Source organism: Aquarana catesbeiana, linkage group LG04 (assembly GCF_042186555.1).
Source record: "Aquarana catesbeiana isolate 2022-GZ linkage group LG04, ASM4218655v1, whole genome shotgun sequence".
In the NCBI taxonomy this organism is placed as follows: domain Eukaryota; kingdom Metazoa; phylum Chordata; class Amphibia; order Anura; family Ranidae; genus Aquarana; species Aquarana catesbeiana.
In genome coordinates this window covers 490,220,636-490,240,640 of record NC_133327.1, presented here as the reverse complement: position 1 = coordinate 490,240,640, position 20,005 = coordinate 490,220,636, and the positions used below count along the sequence as shown (strand labels likewise).

Genomic DNA, 20,005 nt, shown 5'->3' with positions numbered 1-20,005 from the left:
TGAGAGGGGCTGATATATACAGGTGTGTGGGGGGGGCACTGACACATATACAGGTGTGGGGGGGCACCGACATGTATATACAGGTGTGTTTGTGTGGGGGGCGCTGATATATATACAAGTGCGGGGTGGGGCTGACATATATACAGATGTGTGGGGGGGCGCTGACATATATACAAGTTTGGGGGGGGGCGCTGACCTATATACAGGTGTGCGTGGGGGGCTGAGAGATATATATATAATGTGTGTGTGGGGGGGGGCTGCCATATATACAGGTGTGTGGGGGGGCTGACATATATATATATATATATATATATATATATATATATATATATGTGTGTGGGGGAGGTGTTGACATATATACAGGTGTGTGGAGGGGGCTGATGTGTATATATATACAGGTGTGTGGGGGGCTGACATATATACAGGATTGAGGGGGGGCTAAGTGCGTAAAGGTGAGGTGGCTGGCTGGTATTTGGATTTGGTGGGATGGCCCGTGGGCAAACCCTGGGAAATGTTGGTGGTCAGGCTTGGGGGGGGGTGGTGCCCAGGCCTAAAGCTGTGTAAGGGGCCCAACAATCAACAATTTCTGATAGCTGCCCTGATTCTGACAGCTGGTGCTACCAGATTTTGGAATACTTGAACAGTATTTGCATCTGAATTGATGCAGCTGCTGTTTAGCAAGCAGTTTTTTGCCCATTTTGTTTGATTTTTCAGCCAAATTGAACACATTTCTTCCGGTTCATTAGAAATCAACCAAAATTCGCTCAGTGTATGGCCCATTTTACCAACTGCACTGTTAATGAATAGCTACACTAAACTTGATAAATAACTGGTGGTTATTAATGCTAAAAAGGTGTTTTCGTGTTGCAGGTCCCATATTTTGGTTCTTGATAAAATCACCAAAACAGGCGGCACAGTCCAGCATCTACCTTGCTGTAGCTGAAGATCTCCAAGGCACGTCTGGAAAATATTTCAATGCACTAAGAGAAAAAGAGCCTGCTCCCCAAGCTTTGAATGGGGAGAGTGCAAGGAAACTTTGGGAAGAAAGTGCAAAACTTGTACATCTTGATGAAGCATTACAAGAATGTAAAGTATAGTCAGGAAATGATAGCAATTTCACTTGTGAATTATTTTCAGTGACATGTCTGTGTAAATAACCCAATTAAGTGCTTTACTTTTTTTATATTAAAATAAACTCAATTTATTATATGTGATTGATGTATTACATTTTGGTGTCTCCAAGTGATAACGCTGTATATTTCCTAAGGTGTAGAAATCACTGATCTGATAAGGACAACAGATAAAGGTGGAACAGTCATAGTGCTTAAAGTGCAACTAAACCCATTAACCTGCATTCACTATATCTGGTCTCCCACAGTACACAGAACATTGAAATGCAATAATTTTAGTAAATAGAAAATGCTAAATCCCTTTTCTCATCAGCAGTATATAACAGTCTTGTGACTTCAGTTCTTGGTTATAGCTTGTAGGAAGAGTTTTCATACTGCACTGAGCTGTCCTATCAGGATGCACGACCCCTTACTCTCTGTCTGGACAGTGCTGATTGGCCATGTGATGATCACATGCACTCTCCCAAGAAAAAAAAAAACAGCTCTAGCAATACACACCAAACTGAGCATGTGCAGCCTGACTCCATCCAGACTTTTATCCGGACCTGTTCTAAAATCAGTGGAAGAAGAGGGGAATCTGTGCATACAGGATCAAACAGCCTTTTTACACAATATGCAGGATTAACCCCTTAGGTTCCACAGTGAGTATAACAAGCATGCTTTACTGCATATACAGACCGATTTTACTGTAATGGGTTTAGTAACTTTCCTCACAATATAGGGAGGAGGCTGTAGGACAGCTCCAAGATTCCATCACTTATCAGACCCTGTAACAAGATCCTACCAGGGCTTTCGGAAGGTTACTTTGGAGTCGATTGAACAGCGTAAGAGAATTGGAGTTTTAAGTACTAAAACAGCTAAATACCTTATGGTGGATACCCCTATCACCCCCTTTTTCCATCATCTTCCCGAAGTCCATAAATCGGGTGTTCCCATACGGGACTGCCCGATTGACTGTTGGAACATCTAAGAGAGTGGGTGGATATGCATTTGCAGCCATTGGTTATGAGACTACTGGGTAACATCAAGGATACAGGTATGAAACTATCATATATTTGTGATCCACCATGGGGCGCAGCTTCTACATGGGTAACGTTGGATGGTGGAGTCCCTTTTCTCCTTGATCCCTCATCACCTAGCATTGACAGCATTAAAATGCCATCTAAAGAGGTATATACTGCAGAGTTGCAGCAATTCCTGCTAATTTCTGTGGATTTCCTGTTAACTCTCAACTTTTTTATTATATAGAGTGTATTTACAAAATGTGATGTGTGGATGGGCGCCAAATTTTCTCCTTTCTTGGCAAATCTGCATATGGGGTGGTGAGTAGAGTTTTCCATTTTTATGGTTAAAACCACCCTTTTAAGAACTATATATGCTGTGGGAGGGGAATAAGGAGTACTTACATGGCTTTGTGGATTACCTAATCAATAATCTCCTAAACTTGCATTTCTCCCGTAAGTGGAACGACAGCTATTAACTTTTTAGATGTGACATTGATGGAAGAAGCAGGGACGGGCTCACTAAGACCTTCCTGGAAAGTATGTGCAAGCAGTTCCACACTGCTGGCTTCAAGCTGTCATCCTTCACAAACCTTCACAAGAGATTGACACCGGTTGGAAACTTCATACATGCGGGAAGAAATTGCTCTATATTTTGTTTGAGTTGCACTATAGTAGAAAACAGACTGAAAAATAGAGGCTACCCAGGTTGATGAATTAAAAATATTGCTTATAACAAAACCAGGGAAAGACTCTTGAAGAATAGTACGAGTAGTGAATCCAGACTTAAGTGGTTTGCCGATCAGCATGTCACTTTTGTGGCTACCTTCTCTGCAGAATACCATGATATTATAATCATAATTAGGAGACAATCTGATCAGAAAATTATGATACAAACTCTGTGCCGCATTCCTAACCTTAATGCATCAAAACTATTGAAATAGTGAGGACATGCGACTTAATCCACAGAATATTTTGGTAAAATTAACATTTATTTCAATAATTGGTAAAATTTGACAAGTTCAATCCATATAACAAAAAATTACATGGATAGAACTTGTCAAATTGTACAAAATTGTATATAATAAAACCAATTGATTTCAATACTCTGGTGATTGCGCATAGCAGTCTTTACAGTTCAATGCGTTTCTCGGACAAAGTCCTCTTCATCAGGAGCTATCAATACAGACTTCCTATAAATGTCATCTAAATAGAATGACAAACTTTTTAGTAATCATATCATAATAATCATAATACAACAACATACATAATACATCGAAAGTTTGAATTTAATTGCTCAATACCCTGCAGAGGGCTGTTCCCCCAGGAGTGGGGGTGCAAGGGTCCAGGATACACATACATGTATGCACAGAGGCCCCAGAGTGCCCTTTCCTCCTTCCCCCTTCTCCTCCAACGTAGTCCTATTTGCTTAATTTCTAAATAACTTTCCTATATTACATTTATTTACAAGACTTGTCTAGTTTAGCATAATAAACCTCTTTTGGAAAAGGTTAGAAAAATCATTTACCTCTTTCCTAGAATAAAAGGAATATTAAACTTTTGTTGTTCTATATCTATCCCAGTTGGTTAGATTGTGATCTGGTAGCTGCAGTGGTCTAGTAGTTTTATAGTTTCAGTGAATGGGACTATAGAAAATGAACATTGATTTCTATTAATTACCTTCTAGAGTCTATTGTGCGGTATGGAAAAGCAAATTCATCTCATCACTGCTATTATAATTTAAAGAATCCAAATAGTAAGCAGAAAAAACTTCCTCACAAATTTAGTTTAGATTCCCTCAGTTGAGAGGAGTCTATAAAGGAAAAAAAGGGGGAGAATAAAAAAAAAAATTGCTGAATATGACAAAGGATTTCTTTACATTTCAGGCCATTTTAAAACATTGATAATTGATTTTAATTTAAAATATACCCCATAAAAGATGGTACCGGCTATAAGTCTATAAGACTCAACATGCTCCAATTTTGGCAGTATGCGGCTTCATTTCAGGCAAAAACTGACAAAATCTGCAAGGTGAATAAGCCATCAATTATTAACAAGCTCTTTCAGTAAGGATGTGTTAGAGAAAAGGACCTCTCATGGAAATCAACCTGTTCCTGGCCTGTGGAGGAGGAAGAGAGGGACCTGGAGACACTCCAGGCAATATATGTGTTCCTGATTAAATATTTAAAATACATTTTGCGCAATATCAGCAATAGATGTGTGTGAAATACTGTGTAACCATAAATAGTGGCTATATTGGATAGTAGTTGCTGCGATTAAAGTAGCTAGGTTCAGCGATTTCTATGTTATGACGTATAGCAGTTGCTAATAACTTTAAATAAAGTGATGGTGCTATATTACGGGATTGCTGTAACTGAGGTTGCTAGGGTCAGCAATCTCTACGTTGCAGCCTATAATAGTTGCCACTAGTTATAGATAAAGTGCTGGTGCTATATTAGAGAAGTGAAAAGACGTGTATATATATATATCTATTATAATAATGTGAGAAAATATCCGTGAATAAAAAACATGCTAAAATCTGATGAATACATTAACGTGAATAAAGGCTTGTGAAAAAAAATCTTCCTGTGAAATAAATAATATATGTGAATAAATAAATTGGCGTGAATAAAAAACTTATGAATAAAAATCCTTCTGTGAAATAAATATGTAACCTTGTGAATAAAAATCCTTCTGTGAAATAAATATTCAACCAATCAAAGATGATATCCTAAACAATAGAAAGCGCCAACAATAATCTTTCCAAAAAATAAATACAGTCACAATTCACTAAAATATAGCCTTTGAAATGCAGGTGATAAAATGTAAAAAGTCCTTAGAGATAGAGGATAGGTGGCAATATATATAAAAAAGTTCATAAAAAATTCTTCTATTCAAGTTAATTCTTTGTTGTATACTGAGTATAATATTCCTGTAATGATGCCTCCTACTGTGGTCTCACAGAACTCTCACCTTAAATTTGTATTAATCAGGCTTTCAGTGGTTGTGTCTTTAAGCAGTAGAAGCAGTGTCTAGGAGTCTCTCTTTCTTTGCTGTTATCTCTCCATGATTTCTTCTATATCACTCCGCTCTGATAAACTCAGTAAATAAAAATGAGGGAGGAGGGGAGAGAGAAAGAAGGCTCCACTAGTGTATTAACGTTTTAAAAACAAACAGGGGGATATTTATTTAGGTGTTGCTCTTACATTTGTTACATTAAAAATAGGCAGAGTAAATGAGTAAATGGTGTGGCGTTCTCACCGCCCTCTCACTTGTGCTTCAGTCTGTGTATGCCGCTCCAGCCAATCCCTACGCGGTACGACACCGTCACGTGTCTTCATCTGGGGAACCGGATTGGCTGTTCTATGTTCGCTTATGTATAATAAAACTGGAAATTCTCAAACCGCCATTTTTCTTGTGGTTGTATTCGTTTTACTCGGCGGACTGTGTATTGAAACCGGAAGTTCTAAATCCACCATTTTACTTATGGTTATATTCGTTTTTTCTCGGCGGCCATTTTTCTTTAGATTTAAGAAGTTAGTTCTCCTTCATTTTGTTGTAGATATGTGTGATGTAATGTTTCTCTACATGTTGTAATCCTATGTGGGCGGCCATTTTTTTGATGGGGTTAAAATTACATGCTAAATCCTATTGTGATTAGCGTCTATCAGAACGGGGATTATATTGCAGGAGTTCTAGAGGGTAATACAACAGGTTCCTTTGTTATATTCACTACGATATTTGAAGAAGCCCTTCTACAGTAAAAATGTGTGTAAAATTAAATCTATGTGTTTGCAGCGTCTTCACATTTGGAGATCTATTATAAATAAATTGCAGATTGCTGTTGTTTTAATGTATGAATGAAGCATGTATGAGAGTGCCTTGATAGGTCAACCAACTAATCTACATATTCTATACATAATATTAAAAACATTAGTTACAATTCATGTTAAAAACAATTCTCATCCAATAATAATAATACAGAAATAATCTATATATATATATATATATATATATATATATTAATAATAAATAATAGATATTGGTGACATTCATAAATAATTGCAATATCCTCTATAATACACAATCGTATTAAAATTCATTATATAATGGGATAATCACCAGCAATGGGGGGAGAGTAAGTGTTATAATTTATTATATAAAATAATGTGTTGGAGGTGTTTTAATCTTCAAATGATTTTTCAAGTATTAAATAATTTATTTAATGTTGAACATTATAAAACGTATAAAAAATTAAAAATTATTTAAAAAACAGTTTAAGTCAAATTCCACGTTTAGACCCTCAGGTACCAGGGTACGTAAAGTGTGAATCCATCTGGATTCTTTACGGCTAATATCACGAACCAAATGGCTTCCTCTCCATGTTGGTTTATGTTTTTCAATTCCCCAAAATTGGAGTTGCGAGGGGTCTCTATTATGTACTAATGCAAAGTGTTTAGACACATTGTGTTTGGGGAAGCCAGATTTTATATTTTGTACATGTTCTTTTATTCGTGTTTTGAGCACTCTTTTTGTGCGGCCTACGTATTGAAGGTTGCAGCTGCACTGCAACACATAGACCACCCCTTTTGTATGACATCCTATAAAATCCTTAATATTAAAATTTTGTCCTGTGTTAGTGGCTGTAAAATCTTTACGTTTTCCTTGAAATTTTTTCGCGTGGCGGCATGCGTAGCAATTGCGACAGGGATAAAATCCTTTTCCTGAAAAAAATGTATATGTGGATGTTGGGGGAGGGTCAAAAACTGACTTCACGATTATGTCTCTAATAGTCGGTGCTCTTTTGTATACTATATTGGGCCTTTCTGGTAGTATTTCTTTGAGGTCCCTATCATTTTTTAAGATGTGCCAGTGTTTTTGAATGACTTTTGCTACATCTTTATATTGTATATTAAAGTCTAGTATTATACTAGGTGCCTCTTGTTGTAGTCTTTTCTTGGGTTGTTCTTCAAGCATTTTCTTCCTATCGATCAGGTTGACATGTTCAATCTGTTTTTTTATCCAGTGTTCATCATATCCTTTTGCCCTGAATCTTTCTCCAATCACCTGTGCTTGATTCCGATAGTCTTCTTCTTTTGTACAATTCCTTTTGAGTCTTGTAAATTGGCCCTTTGGTATATTGTATAGCCATGGTTTATAGTGGCAGCTATCTATTGATAGATAGCTGTTGGCATCTACGTTTTTAAAGTGCGTTTTGGTTACTATCTTCTGTCCCTCTAGGCTTATATTTAAGTCTAGGAAGTTTATTTCTTTCTCATCTATTTTCCATACCAAGTTGATATTTTTCTCATTGTCATTCAATTTATTAAGGAACATTTCAAGGCTATCTCTATCTCCATTCCAGACTATGACCACATCATCTATAAATCTTTTGTACAATGTTAGTTCGGCGGGGGTGTCTGTATATACTGCTGTTTCTTCCCACTGTGCCATAAATGCATTTGCCACTCCTGGTGCAAATTTAGCACCCATGGCTATTCCCACTAGTTGTTTAAAATAAGTTTGATTGTGCCAGAAATAATTGCACTTAAGGCAGAAGTCGAGGCACTTCAATAAATATTTTCTTTGTTTACAAATTTGGGTACTGTATTTCCTTAAAAGCCATTTTGTTGCTGAAATTGCATCGTGGTGTTGTACAATTGTGTAGAGCGATGTGACGTCAGCGGTGGCCAGTAGTGTTCTTCCCTCTAATGCTGGCACTGTGCTCAAAAGTTGTAGTGTGTGTTTGGTATCTTTCAAATACGCTTGCGTTTGTTGGACCGCTGGTTGTATGAAGTAGTCTATGTATTGTCCCATTCTAGATGTTAGGGAATCAATACTGTTGATTATTGGTCTTCCAGGTGGGTTCTCATTGTTCTTATGGATTTTGGGAATTGTGTAGATTATCGGTATTCGACAGGTTTCCGGTACTAGATATTTGGTTTCTTTTGAATTTAGTATATTCTTCTTCCTCCCTAGGTCCACTATAGCTTCTAGTTGTTTCTTGTATTTTGTAGTTGGATTTCCGAGTAGTCTGGTATAGGTTGTTTCGTCTTGTAGCTGTCTATTTAATTCGGCTAGATATTGCTCTTTTGACTGTAGCACTATTGCACCTCCCTTATCCGCCGGCCTGATTATAATGTCTTTTCTTTCTGTCAGACATTTTATGCCCTTTTTTATATGTATAGGGTCTGCAGCTTTTTTAATCTTTATAGAGTCTATATCTTGTAAGACTAGATTTTTGAAGACTTCCACATTCTGGTTGTTAGACATTTGAGGGTTGAATAATGAGGCATTCCGTAATGTGCTATGTACTTCTGGCTGTACGACTTCAATCCTTGGATTTTCTGGCTTCCACAAATTATTCATCATATATTTTTTGATGTTGATTTTCCTCATATATTTTTGTATCCCTATGTATGTATTGAATTTATTAAGGTTGTTTTTAGGTGCATGTTTAAGGCCTTTGTCAAGTACTGCCAATTCTTCTGTTGTTATTGGTTTCCCGCTTATGTTTACCACATTTTCTCCAACTACTCTCTTTTTCTTTTGAAGTCTCTTCCCTGATCTTCGTCCTCTCTTCGTTCTGGGGTGTTTCTCGTGTGTACTTCTTGAACTCATCTCCTGGGTGAGTATTCTTCTTGGGGTCGTCTCCTGGGTGAGTGATACACCTCTTGAGGGGGTCTTCGAGGGGAGTAATCTCTTCTCTCTCTCTCTCTAAAAAAGGCCTTTGTGTATTATAGTTTTGTTGGTTTCTATAGTGGTATGGGTCTTCATAATGTTGATCCTGATAGTCTCTAATGGGGTCAAATCTGTTATACGTGGGAACCGGAGTGGGTCCATATCCGTTACGGTATTCCTGTTGATATGATGGTATTCTATTTTCTCTTGGATTTCTTTCATTTTGTTGCCAATTTCTATTATTAAACGGTTTCCTAAACGGCTTCTTTCCTCCTCTTTTTGGGGTGTGTTGTCCATATCCATAGTTGTTTCTTTGGTTGTAGTTAGTTCTTGGTGTATCTCCATATGTATCTCTTTCATTTCTTCTTATGTGATTAGGGCCGCTTGTGTTAGGTCTATCTCGATATGGGCGTGGTGTTTCCATTCGTCTTTCTCTTTCTTCCCATCTTGGTGGATTGAGTATATGTGATGTTGTAGGATCCTGGATTCTAACTTCTCTTTCCGGAGTTGAGTATGTGGATGCAGGAGGGTCAGGTTCAACTTTACTTTGCCATTTAAAAACTTGATTTGTCTTATAATCCGTAATATCCCTTTGATATTTTTTCATTTTCCGATTTTGCACTTCTAGATCTTTAGTAATTAGGTCTTTGTTAAGTTGGGTTGCCAAGTTTTTAAATTCCGCTGTTTCTTTGAACGGTTCCATTTTCTGTTTGATTTCATTTATTTGTTGTTCCAGTATTGTGGTTTTCTTCAGTTTGCGTTCTAATAGAAATTTTAAACCTTCAATGCTTTTATCATTGAAGAACGTGAACCATTCTTCCATTGATTCTTTGTCAGTTAACCCATCATTGGGTGGCAGTTACCACCTTAATCTCCTGGGGACAATGTTTTCTCTAATATATCTTTCAAACGTATTAGTATCCCACCATAGGTTGATTTTTTTTCTCCATATGGTGTCCTAATTTCCTAGTCATACTTTCTAGGTCTGTATTCCGTGTTTTATTTTGTGGGTTAAATAGCTCATCTAAATTTACTTTTCTATTTTCAATATAGGTAAATACATCCATGTTAGCTGCAAAGGTGGTATATGTGAAAACTCAAACAGTGAATTATAAAAAAAAAAAAAAAAAAAATTTCCTTCGCGCTGGTGGACAAATAATAAATAACAATTGTGACTAGGATATATATAATTAAGTGATTCTTGTCAAACAATAAAAATAATAAAAGATATTGCGGCAAAATGAAGGTGTTCACATAAACACTAAATGAATAAATATTTAAAATATATTTCGCGCAATATCAGCAATAGATGTGTGTGAAATACTGTGTAACCATAAATAGTGGCTATATTGGATAGTAGTTGCTGCGATTAAAGTAGCTAGGTTCAGCGATTTTTAAAATTTTTTTTTTTATGTGTTCCTGATTGTCCCAGAAGGAAGGAGGAAAGGGCACTCTGGGGCCTCGCGTACATTTATGTGTACCCTGTGCCCTTGCAACCCCACCCCTGGGGGAACATTCCTGTGCACGGTATTGAGCAATTAAATTCAAACTTGCTTTGTATTATGTATGTTGTAGTATGATATGATTATTAAAAAGATGTCGTTCTATTTAGATGGCATTTATAGAAAGTCTGTATTGATAGCTCATGATGAAGAGGACTGTGAAATGCGTTGAGCTGTAAAGACTACTATGCGCAATCACAGTATTGAAATCGGTTTTATATATATAATTGTATTTTATTGTAATTTTTTTTTATACAGATTGAACTTGTCGAATATTACCAATTATTTGAATAAATGTTAATTGTACCAAAATATGCTGTGCCTTTAAAAGTCCCATGTCCTCACTATTTTAATAGTCTCAATGCATAATTAGGAAACACTTACCTGTTCTCTTTTTTATTCTTTATTTTAGTGACCATATACACAAGAATTCACACATTGTGGCTATCTTGATTAATAACATCTGGTCTTACAGCAACAGGTAAAACTTAGAACGGAGCATAATTTCCTATAGTAAAGTGGGACATAAGGGCAGCAGTACACTTCTGTTTTTATTTGTGATACTTGAACAATGGTAGTCGTTTTTCAGTTACTACAAATCGGGAGAGAGGGCAAAAAAAAATCAAGTTGTCAGTTCTGGGCTCATGTAAATGTGGTGTTAATACATGCAGATACTGAAATTCAGCCATACATTAATTGCAATGCATGCAACAATATACTGTGGTAAAGGCTCTCGAGTATGTGGGCTGCATCACTTGACCTTTATTGATAGATGTTTCTAAGCTTTTCATGGAAGTCCATGGGGGCGATATGACCTAATTTTAGTTTTTGTGGTATTAAGAGGGTGTATTTTACTGACAGAAGAGGTGATCTACATCAGAGGTTGCTCAAATGGGGAGTATAGTGTATCTTTAAATTGTACACTAGAGCAGCCCTCAATATTTCCACTTGCCTGCTCGCATTTGGTGAGTGGAACTTAGCTGAGGGCGACAGTTTCCTGGCTTTCGCTTCTGGCAGAAGCGGTGCGGCCTTTTTTACAGGGCATCAGAACGGCTGGGGGGCAATTGTCTCTCTGACCCCCAGGCCGCTCTAATGCCCTGTAAAAGGCTGCACCGCTTCTACCAGAAGTGATCAGCCAAGAAACTGTCAGGATGGGAACCAGCTGGATCACACAGAAAGAGGAGATCCCACTAAGACGCAGCTTGGATATGAAACGCCGGCCGCTGTGAAACAAAGTCCTGCCGCCTGGACCAGCTCCTTTCATAGACAGCACACTGGTCCAGAAGGTGGGACTTTGTTTGACAGCAGCCGGCGTTTCATCTCCAGGCTGTGTTACAGCAGGAGATCCCCGATCTGTGTGATCCGGCATGCAATCCTCCCGATTCCTCCCTATGATCCCTTCTGCATTTATGGGCACTAAAGAGGCTGCACTGATAAGGCAACGCTGATGGGCACTGATATGCTTCACTGATGGCCACTGATGAGGCTGCACTGATGAAGCCGGCAATGATGGGCACTGATGAGCTGCACTGATGGGTACTGATGAGGCGGCAATGTTGGGCACTGATAAGCTGCATTGATGAAGCAGCACTGATATGCTGCACTGATGGGCACTGTTAGGCTGCACTGACTGGTACTGATATGCTTTATGTTAACATTGATAAAGTTGTTGTTAATATTTATTTTTGTAACTTAATTCTGTATAAAACCTTTAACAATGTAATTGAATAAGATAATTTATGAGGGCATGTTTAGGGGGGGAGCAGGGTAGGGGTTGGGTGGGGCCACTGGTGGCTAGTAACTCTTAAGGCCTGGCTAGTAGTTCATGACTTGAAGTTTTGAGCCCTGCACTAGAGTACCCGTTGGTTTGAACCAACGCTGAGATGCCTCAGTTTGGCATGTATTGTGTATTGTAGCACATATCATTTTCAAACAGATTTGTGTCACAGATCATACCATATGTGCTTGTCCAATAGAGTGCATGGATATAGGTTACCTCTGGTTCCTGTCTGCACCTATAAGGATTTGCAACCCCTCCCCTCACAATAGAGTGTGGGAAATATTTACAAGTGGTGTTTGTGATTCAACAGGTAGCTGTGATTATGGCATGAATGGCCAAAACACGTGACTAATGATAAAGTAGAATTCAGTGTTCTACAGCCTCTAAACACTGCAGTCAGTGCTGAGTTTGGTGCAACACAAGAGTATTCTTCCTAAGACAATTGTTTATTCAGTGTATTCAGCAGCAAAAATTTTGCTATGTAGGTACTGTATTTGAGATGATTCTTATTTTGTTAGGCAGTGAAAACTTTCCAAGTTCAAAGCCATGGCACAGCCCCAGGAGTGACCCTGTCTTTGAAGTCTTACATTGTGAAAAACAGACAAATTATATCAAATACTGTAATATTCCTTTCCTGGCGCCAGCCAATCTATGGCAAAATATATCAGCCAACAGGAGCAATAGTTATTTATGGTGGCTCCAGATCAGCCATGTATAACATCATACTCACAAAACAAGATTAAAGCATATATCCTGTGAGTGGCAAGCTTGTACGCAAACGTCATTTGTCTGTCCCCTGATGAAGTCATGTGGGCATGACGCTACACTTTTGGGACAGACAGGCACACCGGAAGTGATGTTTGCGTACAAGCTCGCCGCTCATAGGATATATGCTTTTATCTTGTTTTGTTCATGTGAGTTCCACATCTGTTAGGTGAATAAAGAACTGGACGGCGCAGGAGACAGCTGGTCTACCTTATGGAGTAGAAGCACACGATCTCATCCACGGCTTTGCGCTATTAAGGCATGCTATAGAGCGGTGCACTAACGCATCAGACCCAAGTGAGTGCCCTATAATGGGGCTTTGTTTGCAGTAAATAAAATCTTTTAAAACGATATCACACTATGGAGTTTCTTTTTGATATGTATATGTGAGGAGGCTACATCTTTGAGCAGTGTTTGGACCTTACAACCTGACCTGAATCTGTTTTGATGATACATAAGCGTGTATTGACCAAACTTAATTGCGAGGTCACACGCTCTGAGGTGAGTGGACTTTACCTTGGGGGTGGGGAGCACCTGAGTGTAATCACTGCTGAAGATCGCTATAGTCACAGTCACCTATCAAGTCACGTTTATTATTATTATTAAGGATACTGAAAACTGATCCTGGGTGGTCAGAGTATCATTGAATTATGCACTTGAGCACTTTATGGATCACTTTTGTATTAACATTTATATTTTATGAAATGTGTGTATATTCACCTTTTATGATGTTGAAAGCTGAATGACGACTTTAGTCGCTTATACATTATTATTATTATATTCTTGGATTTGATTTTATAGGCACATCACTTTAGATAACAATTTTTGTTTTTTATGTTTTTGCTGCAGGTTCAGCAGATCATTAAGGGGATAGTGCAGCACATGATTTATTCATTTATCTGTGATTCTCACACGTTCGTATGGGACGTGATTAGTGCTAGCAGCTGTCACAATACTCTTATAAGATAGGGGAACTTTTGATTTGGTAGCTCACAAGACCTTTACTATTTTTTTTAAGCTGAATAAAGAACATTTGGTTTTACGTTATTACACTATCTGGGACTCCCTTTTCTTCCACATATCCATATGGGTGAACCCGGGAGGGGTACCCAAAATACATAGTCGATCTAAGAAGTATATCCTTACACCTATCTCGGCAGGGATTATCGATCAAACGCCCCCTAGTGGAAACCGCTGGTATCTATCCATAGAGGCTTACAACAAGATTGATTACATCATCCAAGACCTTCATTGTTTTTCTACACGCTGTTACCTTACAGCTATTAGGTGAGAGGCCACCCTGCACTTAGGTATCACTGCACAAGAGAGAAAAAGACACCCACCTTCTATGTCACCTTTATTTTATTTTGCACAGGAGACTTAGAGTGAACCTATCACTTTATTCACTCCCTTTTATATCTTATCACTATTATCACTGAAGTCTTTATATATATATATATATATATATCAATTTTATTGATCATCACCATCTCTTGCAGCAATATTTTGATGTATATTTATGTCACTTTATTTAATTGATCATATTTGTAGCAGCGCAGCACCAGTCACTTTACACATAGATGATAGGAGCCCCAAATGTCCCAAGGTCGCCGAGCTACGACCCTCGAAGTCGATCGTTTTTATTTAAAAAATTTTTTTTGCCTCCCCTGATAGAGACCCAACAATGAAGATGAGCTGAAGGCTGCTATCAAAGCAACCTGGGCTTCCACAACACCTCAGCAGTGCCACAGGCTGATCGCCTCCATGCCACGCCGCATCGATGCAGTAATTCATGCAAAAGGAGCCCCAATCAAGTATCGAGTGCATAATATACTGTACAATTTGGTGGAGAGATTGGCTATACATAACCATTCTCACCTGCGCTAATAAGCCTCCCTTCGCCATAATGGTATAATGCACCTTAAAAATAACCCATGTCTCCCCCTTTCCCCAGCAAACAGACATTACCACATTCTTACGTCCTCATCTCAGCACGACTGTCTTGCCGAGCAGTTCACTGGTTCTTTTATTCACATACAAACAGGAAGCCACAAACTGGAAGCCCAGCCTCCAACAGCCAATCGCCTCCTACACAGGATGTGACCTCACAGGATATGACCAAATAAGGATGTAACAGCACAGGAAAAATTAATTTAGCCCCTTCCCGCCAAGTGTACGCAGATGTACGACCTTGGCTTTCGGGGGTTATACCGGGATGATGCCCACAGCTGCAGGCATCATCCTGGTACTGTTTTTTAGAGCTGGCGATCGACTTTCCAGGGATAACAACTGATGTGGCTAAAAGCCGCTCGCTGTTATACAGGAGGAGTGGGAGGGGACGTCCCCCTCCCACTGCCCTTAACAGGCCTCCAGTCCCACCGAGAGAACCGATCGACAATCCGCCACCTCCAGCGGCTAGGGACAGACTGGCATGAAGCCGGGAACGGCTTCGTTCCAGTCTCCTGATTGTAAACACGGAAGCGACGTCATGACGTCACTTCCCGTTTACTCGGCTGCCAATGGCGCTAGTTTTAAAAAAAATACAGTATTCAGAATCGCCAAAAACGGCGATCTGAATACTTTGAAGTGCAAAGGAGGGATCGGGGGTCTGTTAGACCCCCGATCCCTCATAAAGAGTACCTGTCACCACCTATTACTGTCACAAGGCATGTTTACATGCCTTGAGACAGCAATAAAAGTGATCAAAATTTTACCTGGACTATACTACTGTCTCTGTGGATGAGAGATTATCTGCAGCTGTATGCTCATAGCACCACAAATATGTTGATCAGGCATACAGGGGTGACACGAGCGCACATCTGCTAAACCGATAATGTCTTTGCAGAGCGAACACATCCCCCCAGACAATCGTTCTGTGCATCGCACCGGGGCCCTTTGCTGGAGGAAATGTCCGCACTCTGCAAACACTTCTCTACATTCCCAAGGAGCTTTCCACTACCAAATGGATCTCAACCAGCATCCAACTGCCCCAGTCAGCTCTTTAGAGCATGTTGCGGGAGTACTAACACTGGGAGACACTTATGACAATACATATTAAAATACATGTTCATAAAATTTCCACAACAACATGGACATACTTTTCAGTACGCTAACATTTCTGTATTAAAAATCCCTTTTTTTTTTTTTTTTTTTTTTTTTTATTGGTCTTATGTAATATTCTCATTTTCTGAGATACTGAAATTTGGGTTTTCACTAGCTGTAAGCCATAATCATCAAAATTAAAAGAAAGGAATGTTTGAAATATATTGCTCTCTGTATAATGAATCTATATAATAGGAGTTTCACTTTTTGATTGAATTACTGAAATAAAATGACTTTTTGATGATATTCTATTTTTTTGAGATGCACCTGTAATAGGGTCTTTGAATTAGCATTAGAATGAGATGATTGTGCGTGGTTGCCTTCTGCCTTAGTTGTATTCCAATGTACTAGATATAGCTCTTTTGACTAAGTACTAAAGTACTCTGTTGTTTGCCAGCGTGCTATCCTCAATCTGGATGTATTGAGGGAATGGGCTGTTGTTGTTGACGTCAGCTCCTATAGCTATGTATTTATCCTGTGGGCGGATGTAGGCGGGGCTACTATTACAAATTTGCTGCCATGTTGGTGCAAGCAAAGACAGTTCAGGCTAAAGCACTGTCAATTACCTCACTATCTTCACCATTGGGTGCCTTTTTAAAATTCCCAACACTGCAGGTTTTATCATGGTAATAGTTACTCTTGCTTTACTGTACGTTTGCTGTACTTCAATCTTCAAAAGCATGTATACATGCCTCCCTCTATTTCCTGCCAACATCGCTTTCTGTTTAACCAGCCCTTTCAAGCTAGCAGGCTTAGTTAGTTAATTAGCATGTAAACAGAGGCAGTCAAGCTCAAGACACAACTCTTTAACTTCTAGAGCAGCCTTTATCAACCCTTTTCAATACATTGGAACCCTTAAAATAATTTTCAGGTCTCAGGAAACCCCTGCTATCTACAACTGATGGTACATTAGTGTAATGATCACTGGGAAGAATGCTCCTTACATTTGTGGCCATTCGGAAAACCCCACCCTTACAGTTAGCTAAAACATCATTGATGTCAGTGGTTATTCATCTAAGATGCAGAAGTTCCTCATTGCTCAGGAAACCCCTGGGAATCTCTGGAGGAATCCCAGTTGAGAAAGGCTGTTCTAGAGGGTGACTAAAAATGATATCCCATATTTGAACCAAAAACCTTCATTACAACCAGCTGCCCAGGTTTGTGAGTAACTGAGGCATGCATCACAATGGGGTTTGGTTGTGTATCGCTGGGCAGACACAACACGAAAACACAAAGTGGACAATCCCACTGCCACGGGTGACCTGAGCCTATATTCTTCTAGACGTTTTAGGAGACTTTACTTGGTGTTCCCAGAAGAAACCAACACCTGGAACCTGGGATCGCTATTGTCATAGAGTCGTAGTCATTGGAGTCTTCCGCTCATCTGAGTGGGGCATAGTCCTTCCCCATGTCCACTCAGGACTTCTTAGCCAATTGTGCTCAGTTACTGTGGCGCTGTAAATGTCTTTTGGCACCAGCCCCTGCTGAGTCTGTCTCTGACTCCCCTAAGTCCTTATATCAAACTGAACCAGTGTCCCCTGCCAATATCTCTGATTCAGATTCAGCGCACCAAGAATCTGCCTCTAAAGACACTGTTTTTGAGGCACCGCAGTCTCCTACCATTGACTGATTTACAGGGGGTTGTTTCGGACCTTATTGATGCAGTGCATATTACCCTGTATCTGAAGGATCAGCCTGCTGTAATGGCCTTTGGTCTTTCAGAGTTCATACAGCTGCTAAGACCTATGCGAACTGGAAGTACCCAGAAAGGTTGTGGGCCCCACCTGATAGTGTGTCGGCACATTTTCCATTTGAAAGGGGATTTGTAATTCAGTGGCCTGTTCCCACCATGGATGCACCAGTGATCCATCCTAACAGCCATACCACTAAGACTGGTTGAGGGCATGCTCACCTTTCGGGATTCAACTGACAGGCAGTTAGAGTCCTTTACTAAGTCCCAGTTTGATTTGACTGGATTTGCTATCTGCCCTGTGTGGGCGGTAACCTTGGTCTCTCAAACCATGTCATACTGTCAGGAGACTAGCCAGAGTAGAGTTGCCCGTAGGCCTGGCACCATGACCAATTTCGAATATGGCCGTGCCTGTTTGAGCAGAAATGCACGCACATGTATTGGCCGCTAACAGGTGCACACATGTGCATGCCCGCGCACGCAATGCGTGGCAGATTCTGGCGCCCTCTGACCTTGGAAAGAGTGACTGTTGCATATGGACATTGCTGACCGGTCTGCTGCTTCCTCCTTCCTGTTCCCCTGTTTTGCTTATGCTTCTGGATTACCCGTTATCCACCCAGCTTGCCCTTGGATACCTCTTGTCTCTGTCCGAGCTCTGACCTCGGCTTGTCCATGGATCTGCTCTTGTCTCCTGTCCTGTGTATGACCTCGGCTTCTCTGACCACGTCTCTGATCTCCTGTTTGCTGCCCACCTGCTCACTAACCTTTGCTACCGTCCCTGACTACGCCTCCTATGCCTCCTGCTTCTTTGCTTGCTTGTCTGCTGTGATCCGCCTAGGTGCCTACCTGCTGTACCTAGCCTGCTATACTTGCCTGCTGTACTAACCTGATGCTCCAGCCTGTGGTATTTACCTGCTGTATCCAGCCTACTGCACTCACCACTGAAACAGCAGTCTGCACAACCATCAGCTCTCCTGGGTCTTGCTGCCCTTCTCATCTGGTATCCACCTGCAGAGAGACCTCCCATACCTATATTTCTCATCTGTAGCACAGCCGACAATCCCTAATACTGTACAACAGAAAATTACGCTGCGCCAAAGTGTGCTGTATTATGCAGGTCTGTACTATAGTATACCAAATTCATGTATACTTGCAGACGCATGTATGAAAAACCATGAATAAATATATGTAATCAATACCCCCAACTGGGTAAACAGCAAATGTGATAATAAAGTGCCCCTATATGATCCAAAGTGATCTGTGCTGTGAAAATATTCAATAAAATATAAGTATATAGTTACCCAAAAAATAAATGTGGCTCAATAATAAAAATAATATTCAAATGCTAGTTTGAACAAACTTACTAAAGTGCATATGTACATATATATGGATATACACAATCTAATCAAACAAACATGCTAAAAGTGCATATATAAATAGTATTAAATAAATTCCCAATAGATTCCAAAAGGTGCTTTAGTGCCACACAATTCTTGTGATAAACCGTTCTTATTGGAACAAATCTTTTGAGTGATTTGTGAAATCCTGTGAACAGATCGTAAGAAAGTGCTTATGCGTGATGTCCAATGGTGTTATTTGTTGGCATGCTCATAACTTCACTTGTGCCGCAGACCATGCATTGGTGCAATCCGGTGACCCCCTAGGTAATATGCTCACCTTAGACCGTGTGACTCAGCTGTTACACTCAGTCAAATTACACGTTTGAACCACCCCAGGGTTCTGTGCAGGTTACCGGATCCCATGTTCCAATGCATCTCAAAGGTATATGAGAGAAGAAAACTCGATGGTGTGATATCATTTAAAAATTTATTAGGTGGGGGGGCAGGAGGCGGAGCCTAGCGGAGCAGACATGCATTGTTAGAGCTCCACACCGCTGAGGAGAGAAGAGAAGGACAAAGCGGAGCCTGCAGGCTCAAAAGGTATCCATTTGAACCTTTTTGCCCCAGGGAACAAACTGTGAAAGTTTGGGCAGGAAATATGGTACTGGGAGGAAACCGTGGCAGAAATAAAAATCACCTCACAAAGAGCTCACAGGCACTCACTGCAGCTGAAGCAGCTCCAGTCACCTCACAAGATACAGCATCAGGGCGCTCTCACAGACAGAAAATGTCACAGCAAGACTCTCCATTTGAGTCAGATACAGAACAAATCCTCTCACAAACTTCTCCACAAGCCTCCTCAGTATCCCCAGTAATATTATTACAATTTGAAAAGATGCTTCATAAGGCTTTAAAACAAACCTCAGACCAAATAACAAAAAGCCTAACCAAAGAAATAAGAGAGCTGGGAAACCGCACCGCAGCCTTAGAAATAAAAATGGATGAAATTAAAAT

The 20,005-nt window shown here is 39.8% G+C and overlaps 1 protein-coding gene across 4 annotated transcripts in view; it reads left to right on the top strand.

The window, feature by feature from the left end:
- Positions 1-1,214, top strand: part of RDH13 (retinol dehydrogenase 13) — a 125,095-nt gene extending 123,881 nt beyond the window's left edge. For all 4 annotated transcript variants that reach the window (XM_073627663.1, XM_073627664.1, XM_073627665.1 and 1 more), the window contains one exon: positions 871-1,214. In XM_073627663.1, the coding sequence (XP_073483764.1) occupies positions 871-1,097 (227 nt within the window). In that variant the 3' untranslated portion in view covers positions 1,098-1,214. The remainder of the gene's footprint in view (positions 1-870) is intronic.
- Positions 1,215-20,005: the final 18,791 nt, after the last annotated feature.